At 34.5% G+C, this 19854-nt stretch overlaps 1 protein-coding gene and 1 long non-coding RNA gene across 2 annotated transcripts; one reads left to right on the top strand and one right to left on the bottom strand.

The window, feature by feature from the left end:
- Positions 1-9774: 9774 nt before the first annotated feature.
- On the bottom strand, positions 9775-13201 carry LOC142553485 (uncharacterized). Its single transcript, XM_075663766.1, has 6 exons — positions 12562-13201; positions 11633-11821; positions 11270-11509; positions 10910-11127; positions 10575-10829; positions 9775-10194 (listed from the first exon to the last, which is right to left on the bottom strand). Exons 1-6 carry the CDS (start codon positions 12944-12946, stop codon positions 9919-9921), a joined length of 1563 nt encoding a protein of 520 aa, XP_075519881.1. The 5' UTR covers positions 12947-13201; the 3' UTR covers positions 9775-9918.
- A 1958-nt stretch (positions 13202-15159) lies between these two features.
- Positions 15160-15987, top strand: LOC142554814 (uncharacterized). Its single transcript, XR_012822211.1, has 3 exons — positions 15160-15316; positions 15731-15797; positions 15869-15987. It is a non-coding gene; the product is annotated as an uncharacterized LOC142554814 (long non-coding RNA).
- The last annotated feature ends 3867 nt before the right edge of the window (positions 15988-19854 follow it).

Below are 19854 nucleotides of genomic sequence, written 5' to 3'. Positions count from 1 at the left end.
CATAATTCATCATGTACCATATTCAGGAACATAATCAACATAACTCGATATAAACTGTCAATTAGACTCATGACTTCACGTTTAAGACTAGACTCAATCCTAGTCTAGGGATCCCGGTTTCCAGAAGTTGGCATTCCCATATCGACCAACAGTAATAGAAAAGACTCCAGTTCTATCCACGTCGATAGGGTATCGATCACCAGTAATAGAAGAAGCTCGGATTCTATCCACATCGGTATAGTATCGATCACCAGTAATAGAAGAAACTCCGATTCTATCCACATCGATATAATATCGATCATCAGTAATAGAAGAAGTTATAATTCTATCCACATCGATACGGTACCGATCACCAGTAATAGAAGAAGCTACAATTCTATCCACATCGATAGCCAAACATCCGGTGACGGACTTTGGCACTATCGCCAATACACTATCTTGTGACATCGTGCAATGTGCCCGTGGCGATCCCACCACTATCAGGCACTTCTGTCACAAGATTACTCGTCTAATATCTGATGTCTATCAATCAAGAGAACAAGTATATCAATCAAATCAATACAATAAGGTAAAGTATGTGATTTAGAGAAACTCGAGCCAAACCTCACTCGAGTTGTGCAATCCCAACTCAACATTAATTTATACCTTTATCTTCTCGGTCTGACGAAGACGAAGTATTGAAGTCAACTCTGTCCATACCCAATCTGATAATGACAATCGAATAGATACAATATCAGTATATAACTCAGTTCAAAACCTGTTCTGATTAATACTCAAATCAAAACATAATCTGATCAATGCCAATCGACATATGGTACCACAATACCATCTCAACCAATGCCGAGTCTGATCAATATCAATTTACGGATGTTTCGACGGTATAACAATACGGTCTCGATAACCCCGTCAATTCCAACACCACAGATATAATACCAGAACTCATAATCAATATCGGTGCAACTCATAATTTCAATAACAATACAAATCTGATATCGAATCTCAATCAATCAATTCCAAAATCATAACAATTACATAACCAGTCTGTTCTTTAATCTGACTTCGATTATACGATGTCCACTGTATCAGAAACACCATATATGATTCCTATTCAATTCTAACAACATCATAATTTCAAACCGTATCTAATCGTAACAAAACTTACGTCCAGTTGTAGCCTGCGTTGATAGGAACACAGTACTGAAGTCGGATTCAAAATCAGACGGACGGATTTTGCACAATCGCGATCCAAAGCTTCCAGGACAATTTTTACTAACGTTTCCTTTGATTTTCCTTTTCTGAAGATTAAACGTATATGTTTATATATATATATACATCTTCGAGCATTCCAAGACCAAGTGGCTTATTTTCCTTCTGCATGTCGCGCGCATATGCGCGCACAAAGCCGCGCATATGCGTCGGAAGCCTTATCCAAACTACCGGACTGCTCGCGCATATGCACGCACATAAGTCGCGCATATGCGCGAGACCTACTGTCTCGTGCCTTCACCATTCGCGCATATGCGCGCCTTCTGCCGCGCATGTGCGCCGAACTCTCTGGACGTTCCGCGCATGTGCGCGTATTGAGGTCGCGCATGTGCGCTCAACTCTCTGGACCTCTCGCGCATATGCGCGAATCTAAGTCGCGCGTGCGCGCGCATGGTTCTGTCTTCCTCGCGCATGTGCGCCCATACATGTCGCGCATATGCGCGGGGACTCTTCTTGCACAAAATGTCAAATCTTCTTTCGACTCTCCCGGTCTGATCCGTTTCGTCTATAATCATCTCAATTAATAAATAAATCATTTCAGATTAATCTGGGATTACAGTAATTAAAATCTCGGGCCTTACATTTCTCCCCCTCTAAGATACGATTTCGTCCTCGAAATCACAGGCAATCAAATCAGATAAAGAAGAAATGCATAATAGAGGTTCATTCCGGAAACTTATTCTATAAAATCATTCTGAAATCTTAATTGCAAATACTGGCTATACAACATCCGTATATACCAATCAATAGCTCCTAACAACTCAATACCGGCCTCAAACACCACCAGTCATCGCCCGACGTTGGCATAGTTCATATCAATTTCCGAACTATCTTCATTTGTTTCTGAATCAGTTTCATTTTCTTTATCAGATCTTGGATCCCGTCAAATCCAATCTCAGGCATCACCGCAATATCATTCTCATTCAGCGGAAATCCGCAGTACTCACTGTACAATGTCTCGTCTGTAGCTATCTCAATACTCATCTAATAGCTATTATTGTACAATATTTCATAAAGTGACAAGACATCAGGTCACTAGTGCTAAAATCCAGCACTACAGTTCCTTGATATCATCCAGTATTTAGATAGTTCGCTCCGACTATCCGTCAATCTATAAACCATAGATAAAAAATCATGCTATACATTCTGCCAAAAGTACAAAATCAACCAAAATCACGGTATGATATAATTAACTCTGGCATTCAACACAATCTGACCCCTTTTCTGACATACCTCTCAGTCGTCTTGTCATATCTGTACGTCATTCTGTACATTATACATATGCAGATTTGAACAATCGTTCAATCATAACCACATCCTGGTACATTCTTGGCACGATTTCGGTAAGTCTATCACCATATCCATAGAATTGTACTCCTATTTCTATTCAGGAATCGATAATCTGTATAACCAATCTCCTGGTTTCTATCTTTCTGTCTTCATCTGTCAGCGATTTAGACATTTCAATCCAAACTCTGACTTAACTAATTTCATTTGTTTACATCAAAACTGTCCGTTCGAATTATCACACATTTCCTGTTACCAGAATAATACTGAATCTACTACTGTGTGCCTCTGACAATATCTGTCATTTCAAATTCGAAATATCTAGCACAAACAATTCAGCTAATTATATAAAATAAAGCATTACCTACCTGGTATTCTGATTGACACACTGTTCTGACTATCGAAATCAAGTTCTGAACAATCTGATCAAACTTCGGAACTGCTGTAATTTTTAACATCAGCTCTGAGCCGGCTTGAACGTTCTGAAGTTTTGCCATTATCAATGTCGTTTTTAGCCACTGATCACTGTCTCAACTGTGCTACAATTAATCAGTATACTATCTTCAGATATCACAGACTCTGAGTACAATCTGTTGCAATCTGGATTCATAGTCGAACAATTCTGTATACAACAATCTCGGTTCCCAGAATATTCAATACAGATTTCAACTGTTCGATTCAATCAATCATACGCTGCGAATATATCAAAATATCTTAGATAAAACGAGCATAAGGTCATCAGAACACTTCGGAACACAGGATCTATCAACCCATACACAGAACTGAAGTATTTCCCCGAGAAACATATAATCAAATGTAACTCTAACTCTCAGGCAGTAAATCTTCTAACTGACATTTCAATTCTTTCAATTCAATCAATATCATTCTGTACAGAAGTCTAAAATGAAATCCATACCTGCTATCAAATCAAGGCTGAAGTCGCTCTCCCTGATATAAGACAAACCCGGAATTTCATCTGGAACGACTATAGCAACTCTCCTGCTACTGACAAATCATTCCCAGATAGGCTCAACTTCAGTAATCAACTTAATACATAAGGAATTACTCCATTCTTTTCGATAATCATCGAATCATACATAATACGGATATCAAGGAATTCAAAATCGAGAATCCTTACAGTATATCATTCGTTCATCGACCATTTCAGGTCCGAATCTTACCATCTCCTGGCAAGAATCTATAATAGTTCTGTACTTGTCAGAATATTAATATCAATAATGTAGTCAGAATCAGATAACACAAGTATAATACAATCTAATTCAATCTCATTCTCTTTTTACTGCAGTACACAATATATCACAGAATTCACTGATATCAATTTCTCTCCCCAAAAGGTACAAAGATCAATACTACAGTAATACAGACCCAGCAGGTACAACATATACCAATGCAACTCAGTCAAAGATAATCGTAGGGAATGCATTAGTATATATCAATACATATGCAACATAATCATAAAAGATTATTACCTGCCACTATATCATCACGTGTGTCCTGGGTCTGTTCCTCGATCACTACCACCCGATGATTCTGCTCCCTGAAATCTTCGGGAACATTTCTGTGGACAGACTCTAGCAAAGTGTCCCTGCTGTTTACAGATATTGCACCTACCAGTCACTCCCTGGCACTGCTCCATGGGATGTCTCTCTCCACAGGTTCTACAATAAACTCCGGTGTAACTCGGGCTAGAACCACTGGAGCTAGATGAACCGCTCCCTAACTTCTTGAACTGTTTCTTTCGAGCTTTCAGCAAATCTTGCTTCCCACTCGTACTGCCACAATCCAATCGGAGAGGGAATTATTGTGTCTGGGGTTGCATTGCACACCACCTTTCTTGTTGTCTAATCAGACTCGCTTCAGCCCTTTTTTGCTTTATTCAAAGTATCAGCAAAATGGTAAGGTCGCTGCATATTTATCAATGCAACTATCTCTGAATTCAATCCTTTGATGAACTGCTCAGTTACAGCTTCATCACTCCCAGCTATCTGAGGAACAAAACGCGGTAGAGTAGAGAATTTAGCAACATATTCTTCAATATCCAGTTGGTCTTGTCTCAAATTCTCAAACTCTGCTCTCTTGTCCTCTCGGTACGATCCTGAGAAGAATCGTCGATAAAATTCAGCTTTAAAGACTTCCCACGTAATCACCGTACCCCGCTGTTCTAATACTCTTTTGGTTGTAATCCACCAACTCCTAGCGACCTCGTGTAACTGATTGGGCACCAGTTTAATTCTCTGTTCAATTGGATAATCAAGTGAATCAAACAGTATCTCTATATCATCTAACCAATTCTCACACTCCACTGGTGTCTCATTACCCTTCAGAATCAGCGGTTGAAACGATTGAAACCTCTTCATCTGTGTTTCCATCAAAGTTTCTGTCTCATCCATCTGATCAATCGAAGTACTACCCCTTTCAGGAATTCTTCGAGGAGGTATATCTGCTTACCACAAGAGTTAGCCATCACATGAGATAAATCAATCTCAGTCCCTTTCTGATCAGCTTACCTCTGATCAAGAATTGATTCCGATTTATTTTCAAATCAAACACATTACCAAATCAACTCAGGTATTCAAGTAACATGTATTTAAAAACAGTAAACATAATATCATGCTAGCATACACAATGTAATTCCACATTAAGTAAATCACATGCAGGAAAGAAAACTCAATCTACCCCGCTCACTCTTTTCTATCTCAATCTCAAGAACCTACAGTTCTAGAACCTACTGTTCTGGAACCTAATGCTCTGATACCACCTAGTTGTGGTGACCCGTACGCTAATTCATTCCTTAATCGTCTTTAGGAATAATTCAAACAATTATAATAAACATGGTCTAAATTTTTTTTTTAAATACAAAGCGGAAACGTAATGTAATTCAATTCAGATTACATATTAAACATAAACATATAATCTTGTATTATCTACACGAATTCAACTAGGTTCAACTATATATCAGTGCTGAATCCTAAGTTGCTTCGAAGCCCGGATCTCCACGCTATCTAGTCCAGCCTCGTTCTCTTCCTGACCCTGATCCTATCCCACCTGTTGCCATGCACACATACAAACAAGACAACAGCCGGATAACTCCGGTGAGAATTACATTCTCAGTATAAATCATGTATACATGCAATCATAAAAACAATGTAACAGCATATAACAGATATGTCTAACATTTATTCAAATCAGAATATAAATCCATATCAAGAATAAATCCTATTCTAAACATGTACCATCATCAGGAACATAATTCATCATGTACCATATTCAGGAACATAATCAACATAACTCGATATAAACTGTCAATTAGACTCATGACTTCACGTTTAAGACTAGACTCAATCCTAGTCTAGGGATCCCGGTTTCCAGAAGTTGGCATTCCCATATCGACCAACAGTAATAGAAAAGACTCCAATTCTATCCACGTCGATAGGGTATCGATCACCAGTAATAGAAGAAGCTCGGATTCTATCCACATCGGTATAGTATCGATCACCAGTAATAGAAGAAACTCCGATTCTATCCACATCGATATAATATCGATCATCAGTAATAGAAGAAGTTATAATTCTATCCACATCGATACGGTACCGATCACCAGTAATAGAAGAAGCTACAATTCTATCCACATCGATAGCCAAACATCCGGTGACGGACTTTGGCACTATCGCCAATACACTATCTTGTGACATCGTGCAATGTGCCCGTGGCGATCCCACCACTATCAGGCACTTCTGTCACAAGATTACTCGTCTAATATCTGCTGTCTATCAATCAAGAGAACAAGTATATCAATCAAATCAATACAATAAGGTAAAGTATGTGATTTAGAGAAACTCGAGCCAAACCTCACTCGAGTTGTGCAATCCCAACTCAACATTAACTTATACCTTTATCTTCTCGGTCTGACGAAGACGAAGTATTGAAGTCAACTCTGTCCATACCCAATCTGATAATGACAATCGAATAGATACAATATCAGTATATAACTCAGTTCGAAACATGTTCTGATTAATACTCAAATCAAAAAATAATCTGATCAATGCCAATCGACATATGGTACCACAATACCATCTCAACCAATGCCGAGTCTGATCAATATCAATTTACGGATGTTTCGACGGTATAACAATACGGTCTCGATAACCCCGTCAATTCCAACACCACATATATAATATCAGAACTCATAATCAATATCGGTGCAACTCATAATTTCAATAACAATACAAATCTGATATCGAATCTCAATCAATCAATTCCAAAAATCATAACAATTACATAACCAGTCTGTTCTTTAATCTGACTTCGATTATACGATGTCCACTGTATCAGAAACACCATATATGATTCCTATTCAATTCTAACAACATCATAATTTCAAGCCGTATCTAATCGTAACAAAACTTACGTCCAGTTGTAGCCTGCGTTGATAGGAACACAGTACTGAAGTCGGATTCAAAATCAGACGGACGGATTTGGCACAATCGCGATCCTAAGCTTTCAGGACAATTTTTACTAACGTTTCCTTTGATTTTCCTTTTCTGAAGATTAAACGTATATGTTTATATATATATATATATATATATATATATATATATATACATCTTCGAGCATTCCAAGACCAAGTGGCTTATTTTCCTTCTGCATGTCGCGCGCATATGCGCGCACAAAGCCGCGCATATGCGCCGGAAGCCTTATCCGAACTACCGGACTGCTCGCGCATATGCGCGCACATAAGTCGCGCATATGCGCGAGACCTACTGTCTCGTGCCTTCACCATTCGCGCATATGCGCGCCTTCTGCCGCGCATGTGCGCCGAACTCTCTGGACGTTCCGCGAATGTGCGCGTATTGAGGTCGCGCATGTGCGCCCAACTCTCTGGACCTCTCGCGCATATGCGCGAATCTAAGTCGCGCGTGCGCGCGCATGGTTCTGTCTTCCTCGCGCATGTGCGCCCATACATGTCGCGTATATGCGCGGGGACTCTTCTTGCACAAAATGTCAAATCTTCTTTCGGCTCTCCCGGTCTGATCCGTTTCGTCTATAATCACCTCAATTAATAAATAAATCATTTCAGATTAATCTCGAATTACAGTAATTAAAATCTCGGGCCTTACATGGCCCGCACCGTACATGCAAAATGATAAATTAATAAGAAATTATTTAATAATAAAATTATGAAATAATTATAATTATAATTAATAATGAAACTATAATTAAATTATCGATTAAAAGAATATATCATTAATTATAACGAAAATAATAACTGTATAAAAAATAAATTTTAGAAAAAAATTGAATTTTTAATATTAATATCAGGATTTATATAATAATAATAAAATTAATAATAAATAATAAGAAATATTTTTATGATAAATAATAATAATGACGAGTCGAAAGAAGAATAATTAGTAAAATAAGAATGAATTAGTAATAAAACTAATAAGAAATAATCAATATATAATAAATAAAATCATTCTAAGTAATAAAAAATAATTATATAATAAATATTAACAAGAAAAAAAGATATTAATTAATAATACGAAATGAATTGTAATAAAATATTATTTTATTTTCTATTATTTATTTATTTTTGTTTATTATATTTCGGTTAGATAATTATATATATATAGTGAGGATATTTTGGTCATTTTAAAATAATACTTAAAATTAATCCACAATTTTAAAATCATATAAAACATCATTTATTTTATCTCACTGTGCTATTTATCACTATCTCATATCTTTAAGGGAAATTGATTATTCTAGTCTATTTCGAAGTCATAATTTTAAAAATGACCTTCTTTATTACATAATTTGCATTATGTCTTATATAATTTAAAAAATCCTAACTTATCATTTTTTATGACCACACATGTTCCATTTTCATGATTCATTTATTTAATTATCTATTATTTCTTTTTAAGAATTGATTTAACATTTATTCTGTATTATTTAATTTATAATATATTAATTTTTTAATACTACTTACTTATATCAATAAAATATTTTAATAAAATTATGAATTATTAGTTTGAATTAGTGCATACAAAACCACCAAGATTATAATATTTTAATTACGATTGTTGCTCATTCAAAATAATATAAACAAAATAATCAATAACTATGGTTATGAAACGTAATAATTACATCAATGTGAGTTTACGCAATATAAACAAAAAATCCGATAGCCTCAATTAAATCTCTACCTTATTCCATGCTAACAGTTTATGAGTATGCACAACAAACCTTCAAAACAGAATGAATTTGTCATAACCCATATACCTACGCACACAATAATATCAATATAAAATCAAATTTTTTTGCATAAAAATTAAGTTAAAAAAAGAAAAATAAATTCATATTTGTTTAAAGAAATAGGATTGATGTGTTTCACGGTTCTATACGCACAAAATTGATGAGATAATAAAATAAAGAGTTTGAGATGAAGAAATTGATGGTGGATATAGGAATTAAAAGATAGTGGATATCTCTGTAATTTGATATGATAAAAAGATTATTTTGGTAAATTAATTTAACTAAAGGCTAAAATTGATTATAGTATTTGTGTGAAGCCTATTTAAGAAAATCTCTCTATTTTTAATCACTATAATTACTTATCATTTAATTATCTTATTATACACATCAAACGGATATGTGCATGTCAAATGTATGTTAAAATCACATAAAATTCGATTTTTGGCACACTAATCCTCTAAATATATACAATTGGTTTTTTGCACCCTAAAATGAATTTTTGGCTCTAAAAATATTATCAATTGTTTGTGTGTGCACGTGTGATTAAGGACCTAAGGTGTGTGATGTGTTGATTATCCAAATCTCATCCATTGACTAACTAGTCTTTCCATATTAGGAATGAGATGATGATCAGTAAGTTATTTCCACGCAATGGGCAAGAAATTTTTTACAGAAACTGATTTGAAAATATCATAAGAAGACGAATTTCGTTCTCGATAACAATTTAATCCGCCATCGTAACAAGCTGCTGATGATGAGCTGTGAGAGCATCATGCCATTACAAAACCAAGAATCAAACAATGTAGGTGCAATAGAGATGAAAAGAATTGAAGTTTACAAGGTCTTCAATTTCTTGGCAATCTGTTGTTTTAGTCCCTCTTTACAGTGCATGTGATACTAAACTAAACTAAACTAAATGTCTCAGTTCGACAAATGGTTGGGTTCGTGAATCGTAATCATATTTTTCTCATGCAAGTACCTGTCTGTATGTATCGTATTCTATACTTTTCGTTAGCTTGCCTCAATTACAATTAAGAAAACCAGAGTAGATATCAAGAAAATCTGTGTTTTCCAGCACCAACGTTTTCAAGCTAAACTAGAAATATTTTCGCTGTCAATTACCGTATCACTGAACATCCCATCCGTGTTTTGATCCTCACTGATCCGACCTTGATCCACATTTCCGGAAAGAGGGCCTCGAGGGTTCCCGAAAACTGTACTAAACATATGGTGGTGACATTCATCACAGAAATAGAAATATGTAAAATGGCCTTCATATGGGAGTTTATGCAGCATGGCGTCTGGTAAAACTCGTTGCACAAAATCGCTCATTGATGGAGGGATAACTCTATCTTCACCTCCCTATTTCAATAGGAATTTCAAATACAAGAAAGATTGTTGGTCTGAAGTGAATAAACATAATAAACAACCATCTAAATAGGTATTTGAAATCCATCATCGAAACTGCTTTCTCTCGAAAGGTCAAGCCCATAGGAAATTGAGCATAAAAAAATAACACGTTAACACACTCATGCATCGAGCAATAAAATTAAAGGTATAGAAACAAGCACCCAAAACTAAATTATTTACATATATGGGATTTTGCGCACCAAAAGTTTTTAGCATTTAACCTAATGTCATTGATATCTTCTTGAAACCATTTTATCCAAAAGGTTCGAGATAATGGAAGGTGGGCCAACAATTGTTTTGAAATTTAACAGAAAAGTAAATTGTCAACTAACCTGCCATATGTGTACAGGGCCAAGAAAACCATCAAATCTCTTTTCAGCAGAACCGTAAAGTGATTTAAGCCAAACCATAAGCCCTTGGCCCTTGTGTTTGTTCTGTACTTTGAGGTCCGCAATGCTGAAACCCCAGTTTGAAACTTGCAAGACTGCTTCCTCAACAAATGGTTTCACGTTTAACTGTCGAATCGATTCTTCGACATCTCTCTGCCAAAAGTCTTGAAACATCTGTCTCTCTGTCAAAGCTCTATCCTATGGATTCGCTAAACATATTAACTAAGAACGCATAAAATTCTTTAATACTTTTATGGCTTTTAGTTAAGATGGCTCACCCTTTTCCCAAATGAGATGGAAAGCAAGTTTTCCATCTGACCATGGTTTCCAGAAAGGAAACTTCTACGATAGAAGTATCGAAGTAATCTAGGAAATTTCCGGGCTAAATGGTACGACATTTTCTTCTTGGTTGTCCATTTCCCCCAGATTTTTCGTGTCTCTTCCTTAGTCAGTCTGGGTTCATACGGATTAATCATTGGTGCAACCATGATAGCACCTGAAAAATTAACCAAGAATGAGTCAAAATGACATGTAGAAGGCAAGAGTCACTCGTTTGGTTTCCACCATAAATCGAAGCAATAGTTGTAACTTTCTTCCGCTCAAATAACAGAAAGAGATCAATTAGTACATGAACTAACCCGCTATCCTATCAGGAATGTACCGAAGAGCAGCCCAAGCATGCATACTTCCTATAGAATAGCCCACAACCCAAAACTTATCAGTAACATTCACAGCATAAGACAAGTGGAACATATCCAAAGCTGATGACTCGAGATTCCTATGAGGATGAGGATCGCTTTCACCAAAGCCAGGAAGATCGTAGGACACAAGCCGAATACCAAACTCTTGCAGTAAGGAACCCTTGATACCAGGAATTCCTAGGTTTAAAAAAAAAAGCAGAGCCCACACAAAAAGTTCAGTGAAACTTTTAGCCTTCCTTTTTTACTGTACATCAAACTCTATACCAGTCAAATAAAATATGGTTAATATAAAAAAAATACCTGCAAGTCGAGATGAAAGGAAAGAATGAGAAACAATCATTGAGTATCTAGCTTGATCAGAAGGAATGCCTTGCTCCTGATAGGCTAAGCGTCTCCCATCTGGAAGCAGTATGAGGCTAGCGCTAGTAGGGTGAATCTTCATTTGTTTAACCAAAGGAGTTGTAGGGTGATTAGTATTTACAATTAAAGCTGCAGATCATGTTCATTCTATCAGTTATCAATCTGAACGGACAAAATTATTTCATAACACAGCAAATTCCATGTTCAACAACTAATTTAAGACAAAATTTTGCAAACTTGGGTTTAGTTTTTATCGACCACCATGTCCCCAGTCAACTAAGCCCATTGCGCCTTTCATTCCGAGGGAAACTATGGGAATCTAAAAATTTACAAGAGAAGATCGACAACGAAACAACAAGAAAGTCACATGTTTCAAAAGAGCTTTGAATAGACTTCCCATCACTATTTTAGTTTAATTGAATCCTCATTCCAAGATCTTATACATTGCTAGATACTAAATCCAATTTAGGATCTTGGAACTACAAGATCTTGAAATAACAACAGTTGCTACAATCAGACCAACTCCTTCCATGTGTTTTGTGCATCCTATCCCCAGAATCTTGCAAAACGCCAGAATCTTAAAAGAATCAGCGCACTTAGATACATGGATTCCTCCCAATTTGTCCAGCATTCTTTTATAACTTCACAACCAAATAAGACATCGTCAGGAACTACACAACAAGTGATGCTCGTTTAGAGTTCACAACAGCAATTCCTGAAAAATAAACATGCTAGTTTCCACATTAATTCAAACGTGCAATCAAATTTGTGGTAAATTCACTGTATAAGAATCACAGTCCCATTCAAGAAACAGAATTCCGATAAAATCCCACAAAGCAAGAGCAAATTCACACCGTACCAACACTCACCTGCAAGAGCAAGGATCCAGACACAAGCGATCACGCTCCAAGCATGAAAAGGGTCACGATCCTCTGGCAGGTACCGATTCAAATACCTCAATTTCGTACAAATCTTGATACATGGCCCCTTAAACTTTCTCATTATCAAAGAATCATCCCGCAACAAGCTCTGCTTCAACACATCCCTCAATCCCTTCCCGAACTCTACACTCATTTCCGCAGCCCCTTTCGCAAACTCGGCCACCTGAAACCTCCAATCTCCAGCAACCCCGGCCGGAGCTCTTCCACCCACTCCGGATGAGCTGTAATCGTAACCATTTTGTCCAACACCATCGTCAAGAAGAACATTCGTAAATTCCGGTCTCCAGGCCGTTGACTCGTTGACCTCAGACATTAACAGAATTCGACAGATGGGTTCCGAAAGAAAATCCCACAGCGGCGTCAGTTTCAAGCTTTCACACGCTATAATGAAAGCTTATACTCAAATACGATTACAAGTAGACGAGGTTTTCTGGCAACTATTCCATTGTATTCGTACATATGTATGAAATGGACAGCCAAGCTATCGACAATCAAACGCCGTTTTCTTGATTATTTATATATTATGTAGTCTATAATATTTGCATGAGTTGTTTTTGTTTGTCATTAATGGACAGAGGTAGGGGTCCGAACTGCAATGTTCTTGAGCCAGTAGGTAAAAAAAGCAAGCTTGGGCACTGAATCAAGGGCCAGGCTTATGCCACATCGTCAATACTGGCTTTGCGATTATGAGGGTGATGGGATTGATGACAGCGGCGGTGGCGTCGTGGTGGGGTCCGCCGTGCACGGGGGGCTAACGGCCGTTAACTTGCTGCTATTCCTCCCAATAAAATTGCAGTGAAAATAGTATTAAAAAATTGGAAATATCTACGTTTAATTTTTCTTAATGTTTGCTTGTCTACATATAACAGAAAACTCAGTTTGAATTGTTTCTACGTGTTTTTTTCATTTCAATTTCATCATTTTTTTAGTCCAAATACGTATAGATAGTTGAAATCGTGACATAATTTTAAGGGTTTAGTATCAATAAGTTTTAATTTATATATTATTTATATAATATGTAAGACACGAAAACACAAACAATAAATATAGATACAAATCATTGAGACTATCACAAAAATATACAAATTTCAAGTATCAAGTGAATCACATTATAATTTTTATATTGAATGTCAACACTATTTTGGAACAATATGATATATATATTATTAAAAATATGATAGAAATGCATACATTTCAGATATTAAGTAACTTAAATCGGATATCAATCAACTTAAATTGAATATATGTAATATAATATTCGAATTTTTAACTCTAAAGAGTTGAAATAAAAAAAACATATCAGAACATAGAATTAGAACTAAGTTTTTCAGATACCATGATAACTAAATTATAACATATGTTCGGAGGACTGAATCCCAAAGAACCTTTAAATTTATTGCTCCATATATATATATATACATAATGAAAATAATATTAATTGACAAGAATCATAATATTTTCTTTTACTCTTTGAAATCTAAAAATGGGAAAGAAATCCAACAAAACAGATCACCGCAAGCGTTAGTTTTTTGGTCGCATTGATCATTGCAATGAATGCAGCGACAATATTCCACTACAGAAGATTATGTCATACCACCTACCCTTTTTTTTTTTTTTTTTTTGTGATATCAGATTTTCATTTTTTAGTAAATTATCAAACTATATGTAAGTGGGTATAATGGTAAAACAAAAACAAACAAAAAAACTTTAATTTTTTTAAAATACTACTCTATTTGTAAAAAATAAAGATGGGAAAAATCAGATCAGGCATGACGTTATTGTGCTTCACTTGTAAATATCAAAGAAAGAAATCAACCTTCCAGCTGCCCTCAATCTCAGCACCATGCCAACAAATATGGTAATTTCTCCATTTACGATGAAGTTTTGCAAATGACATATAGATCAGCAAGTCTTTGATGCCGTGAAAGTGTTCCACTGTCAAAATAGGCAGCCAACAGGCCATAAAAAACAAATGGATAGAGATGGGAAAGTTGCAGGTGTCACGAAAGGTAATCCCCACTGAATCTGAGCTTTTAGAAATGTTTTAGACGAATAGATGTGACTTTGCGCGCGTGAGAACTTGTTTATTTGTGAAAACAAATGATAGTTCTTGTAATGCTGAACTATTCTTGCTTTGGCGATTTGTTTTAGGTCGACCATGTTGATGACAAAGTGAGGGGTCTGCTTATACAAATTCAAAATGGTGAGGTGAGTAACAATCTTTAAATGTTCAGCTCTTCTTTGACCCTTCTACAGTTCTACTCCTGTATGTTTACATTAGGCATCATATATGCTATGCATGTGTTCTGGAATGTATTCCCGAACTTGTTGATTGGATTCCAAGCAGTTGGTTAAACTTCATAAGATTGTGGACAGGAACAAATCACGTATGATCATGCGTGTCTGTGAGTTCTCTGTAAACTGGAATATTCCCTTTCTATAAACTCATGGCTTTGCTATCTAGTTAGATTGTATTTTCTTTGAATTGAGATGTGAATTGTGCCAGTTATATTTGCTGTTCTGAGTATATAGATAATGTTTGTTTCTTTTGGCTGAGTGGTAGTTTTCACTTTTTTCTATGCTTACTTTCAAACTGTCTTACGGTTGGCAGGCTTAATATGTGATCGCGGACTTACCCTTGGGCATTTGATTGGAGTTTTGCACGACTTCTTTTCTCGTCTTGGTAAATACCTAGTACTGTTCAACGTGTTTGATCTTTATAGAATTGTATCAACACTGAAGTAGATTTGACAAGATAAGGTTGCTTAACGTTTAATGAACAAAATAAGAGCGATACACAGAAGTACTTGGCTTTAAAAACACTCACAAGCAGAACATATTTATGTGTTTTTTTTAAATAAGTTGTAGTTTTATGCTTTGTATATGATAGAGATTTTTTAAATAATTTAAAGAGAAGTAAAAGCTACATTTTTTGGCTTCTTTACTTGGGCTTTTTACTTGTTTTTTAGGAGTAACAATCCAATCAAACATCAGTTCTTATAAAAACTCTTGTTAACTGAAAAACGTGTTGTTTTTGTAACAGTTTCTTCATTCAAACATGATTGCTGAGTATGATTCTTCCATCTGTCCATTTTAGGAATGTCCAAGCTTAAATTCAAACCTGCATATAATCCATATACCGAACCCAGCATGGAAATCTTCAGGTCAGAACCGAAGCATCCCAAGTGGCTAAAACTTTACTTTGGAAAATAGTCTAACTGAAATTGTTTCACAGTTATCATGAAGGTTTACAGAAATGGGTCGAAATTGGAAACTCGGGCATGTTTAGACCGGAGATGCTTCTTCCTATGGGGCTTCCAGAAGATGTCCAGGTCATCGCATGGGGGCTTTCTCTGGAAAAGGTAGGAATTTTTAACACAAAAAGAAACAAACATTATCTATATTTCTTACGTGATGACATTTCTTGCATTTAAGACCCCAAAAATAATTTAAAATACTATTAACTACAAAGAATTAGTCCAATTTATTTACACCATTACATTTAAATAAAAATCATTTAGATTTAATTTAAAATAAAAAAATTCATCAAAATACTGTTATATGTACTTATATTTAGATAAAAAAAATTATTGGAAAAATATTTTGATTAATGCAATTAAAAATAAAATTATCATAACAATAAAAACCAAGTACAGTATTTTTTTAGATAATAAAATGAGAAAAGTAAAAATAATTTGGATTTAAAAAAACTTTATTAAAAAAAGTTATTACTAACATAGTAAATATATGATTTTATTTTTTATATAATAAAATTAAAATAATATTAATAATTTATATTTATATATATTAATATATATGTAATATGTGAATACCAAAATATATATTCATATATATATATATATATATATATACAATATAACTTTTGTGTCCTCCGCCTGTACAAGAATTATCAAAAAAACACCATGTTTTAATAAAACTTTTTGAAAAATACCATATAATATATAACTGAGAATTCAATCCACTATTTAATGTCAGATATTACATATTATGTCTTCTGTTCGAAGAACAAGACCTTACCTTACGTCTTTTGTTTCATATCACGTTTGATCAACTTTTACGACGACTAGAATTAAAATAGTTATGTGTAATCTACGGGAAACAGATAAATTAATATTAATTTGGTAAAATTATCCCCACGTCCTAAAAGTCAGATGATATGAACAAAAATACAAATAATAATTTGGTATTTGTCAAATCTTTTGACATATAACTAAAAGTATATCATTTAAAAAAAAAAAAAACTAAAAGTATATAAACTAAAATTATTTCATTTTTATGCGTAGTTTGTATTTAAAAACATGGTTGAATGTGTTTTAAATGAGGTGTAATTAATGTCACCTATATATATTGTTGGGTGCAATAATTGTCTCTGCTTGATAGAACGATCGAACCGTGGTGCTTGAGCTGCTGTGCGGTTTAAAAGATTTGAGTTTCACCATTACCACTAGCTATAGCTTTTGGTAAAGCGGCAAATACTCGGTCTTACAATTGGTATCAGAACCAAGGTCATGTGTTCGATTCTCATTGATTGCAAGGAATGCAATTATTGGGAGGGAGATTGTTGGATGCAATAATTATCCATGCTTGGTAGAGCGATCGAACCGTAGTGCTTGAGCTGCTGTGCGGTTTAAAAGATTTGAGTTGCACCATTACCATTAGCTATAACTTTTGGTAAAGCGGTAAGCATTTGGTCCTATATATATAAATATATTATTAATTATTTTTAAAAAATCGATAAAATTAGTTATGTTTAAATAAATATGATTTTTTTACAATATTCTTTTATAAATTTTTGCCGACCATATAATTTATTTTCGGTCTATTCAATTTATTTATATATACCAATACTTTTTTCTCCTACAGAGTGTGGTCTAATTTTCCAATCAAAGTAGATGGCTAATCGCTGTCAATACTCTAATCCAGTATTTGAATTTTTGTATAATTATGTCGATGAATCAAACAAGATTTAGAAATTGTGGGTTTTTTTTTCAAAAATGTTGTATAGAAATTTAATTTTTTGTCTTTTTGAAATTGTTCTGTTATCTTAATTCATCCAGAGATCATTACTCAGTTAAATGATTTATTTAGGACTGAAAAAACGCAATAAATAGCAGTGTTCTAAAAAGCTCGCTTTAAGCGCGTTTAAGCTTGAAGCTCGAGAAAAACGCGCCGCTTCGGAGAAAAGCGAAAAAAAAGCGATTAAACGGTAGTTTGATCGAATTAAGCGTAATTAAGGCGTTTAACTAAGTGTGCTTAATCACAATTAATCGTATCTATTTATTTTTTATTTTTTTATTGGGTATGTCTTTTTATTTTTAAATAATAAATTAGGTTTATAATTTAGATGTTTATTTTTTAATTTTAATTATGATTAAGCATGTGTGATAATAATTTGACAAATATTTAACATTTTTCAATGTGGTCTAGTTGCAAAAACAAATAAAGATTGCAATTTTGAGATTTTTATGCTTTTATAAATATGAGAATTAATGTATCAGACTTAAATTTATCATATTTATGTATTATTTTATTTATTTATTGGTTTGAGATAATTACAATTGCACTAAAAATAAAAAACGCGTTTTCACGCTTAAGCATGTGCTAATATCGCTTAAGCTTGAAAAATTTAGAGCTCGACATCCGCGCTTCGGAGCACTTCACGCTTTTTAGAACCTTGATAAATAGTTTCCATCAAAATTATTTAATTGATAAATGTTGTTAAATGAACATGTAACAGCTGTTTAAATAGCACATATTCCAAAGTCGAAGACAGAATATAAGTATGCTAAGATTGTCCGGACATCGTTTTTTTTTTAAATTTCAAATATAAAAATAAAATAATAACAATGCCACAAATTATATAAAATCAATTTCATACTTGGCTCCTGCCCTGTCAAGTGTGGACAACCAAGGTATATCGCGTGAAATATTGAAATGTGCTTCCATTTATACAGAGTATAAACAAACAAATAAATATTAAAAAAAACATGCAATTTAATTATCCGGCCAATTTAAATGTTTTGCGATAATTATAGCATGTGACTCTCCATTTTGGGAGACCAATTTTGTGTTGAATGTCTGTTGAGGATCGGGTTGAGTTTAGAAGGAGCTTGAATAAACTCAATGGCCAACTTATTAAATTTTTTCGAATGATGTGCTAAAATCCTGTTAGAGATTTTAACGATTCTTGTTCAAGTATAAAGACCAGCAGATCACAAGATAATGTGCGGAAAACGATCTGTTGGTTAGTGGGTGAAAAATAATAAAGTCGAAAAGCAGTAGATAGCACAAGATTTGTTTCTGGAAGTTCGAAGATGAATCTTCTACGTCTCCCCTTCTTCTGTTTCCAGAAGGTATCACTAAAAGACTTTGGTGAATACAGCACAACAATTGTACACACCCACTTCAACAGGACTTACCCTTCGCCTATTGAAACTCTTAGCTTTACAACTCAACTTCTTGAATGATCTCAAGTTCTGGAAAAGACTCTTTTTCAGTTACAAATTCTTCTATCAATGAAATAGTGAAGTGAATAGCTTGAGAAGATATAACGAAAAATAGCTAGCACAATATGATCTCAATGATCAAGAGTATGCAATGAAGCGTGTGCTGCTTTTTTTAGTGTTTGAGCTCTTTAGATAACTGAAAGTTCTAACAATGCTCGAATGATGTTTTTCAATTCAGATTTTTGTTCAATGCTGCGTGTTACTTCACGAAATCCTTCATCTCCATATATAGGCTCTATTCAACGTTCAAAAACTGAACGGTTCTTTTCTTTTTGGTGGTTCAGCTTTATTGCTTAAAATGGACCCTGCAGAATACATCAAAAGTAATCAGTCGCAGTTCATACCAAAAATGGTATACCGTCTTGAATGTTCTTGTATAGCATTTAATGGCATTTAATGAAGCAATAAATGCTGGTATCACGTTAATAGATCAACGGTAATATTTAGAGACTTTGAGATACGCAAGATTCTGTTAGTGTATATTTCGAATTTTGTATCCTTCTAGTTCTGGTTTTAGCTAAGAAATTATTTAAGCAGGTTTTAGCGCGATATAAGTACTTCTGGTTTACAACATCTACTGGTTCTACTGGTTTTGAACTAATCCAACATCTACTGGTTCTACTGGTTTTGTACTTAATCCAACATCTACTGGTTTTTCCTTAGCATCTCCACAATAAATTTAATTCTAACAATG

The sequence above is a fragment of the Primulina tabacum genome, chromosome 8 (assembly GCF_025594145.1).
Source record: "Primulina tabacum isolate GXHZ01 chromosome 8, ASM2559414v2, whole genome shotgun sequence".
In the NCBI taxonomy this organism is placed as follows: domain Eukaryota; kingdom Viridiplantae; phylum Streptophyta; class Magnoliopsida; order Lamiales; family Gesneriaceae; genus Primulina; species Primulina tabacum.
This window is presented reverse-complemented; position numbering and strand designations above follow the sequence as displayed.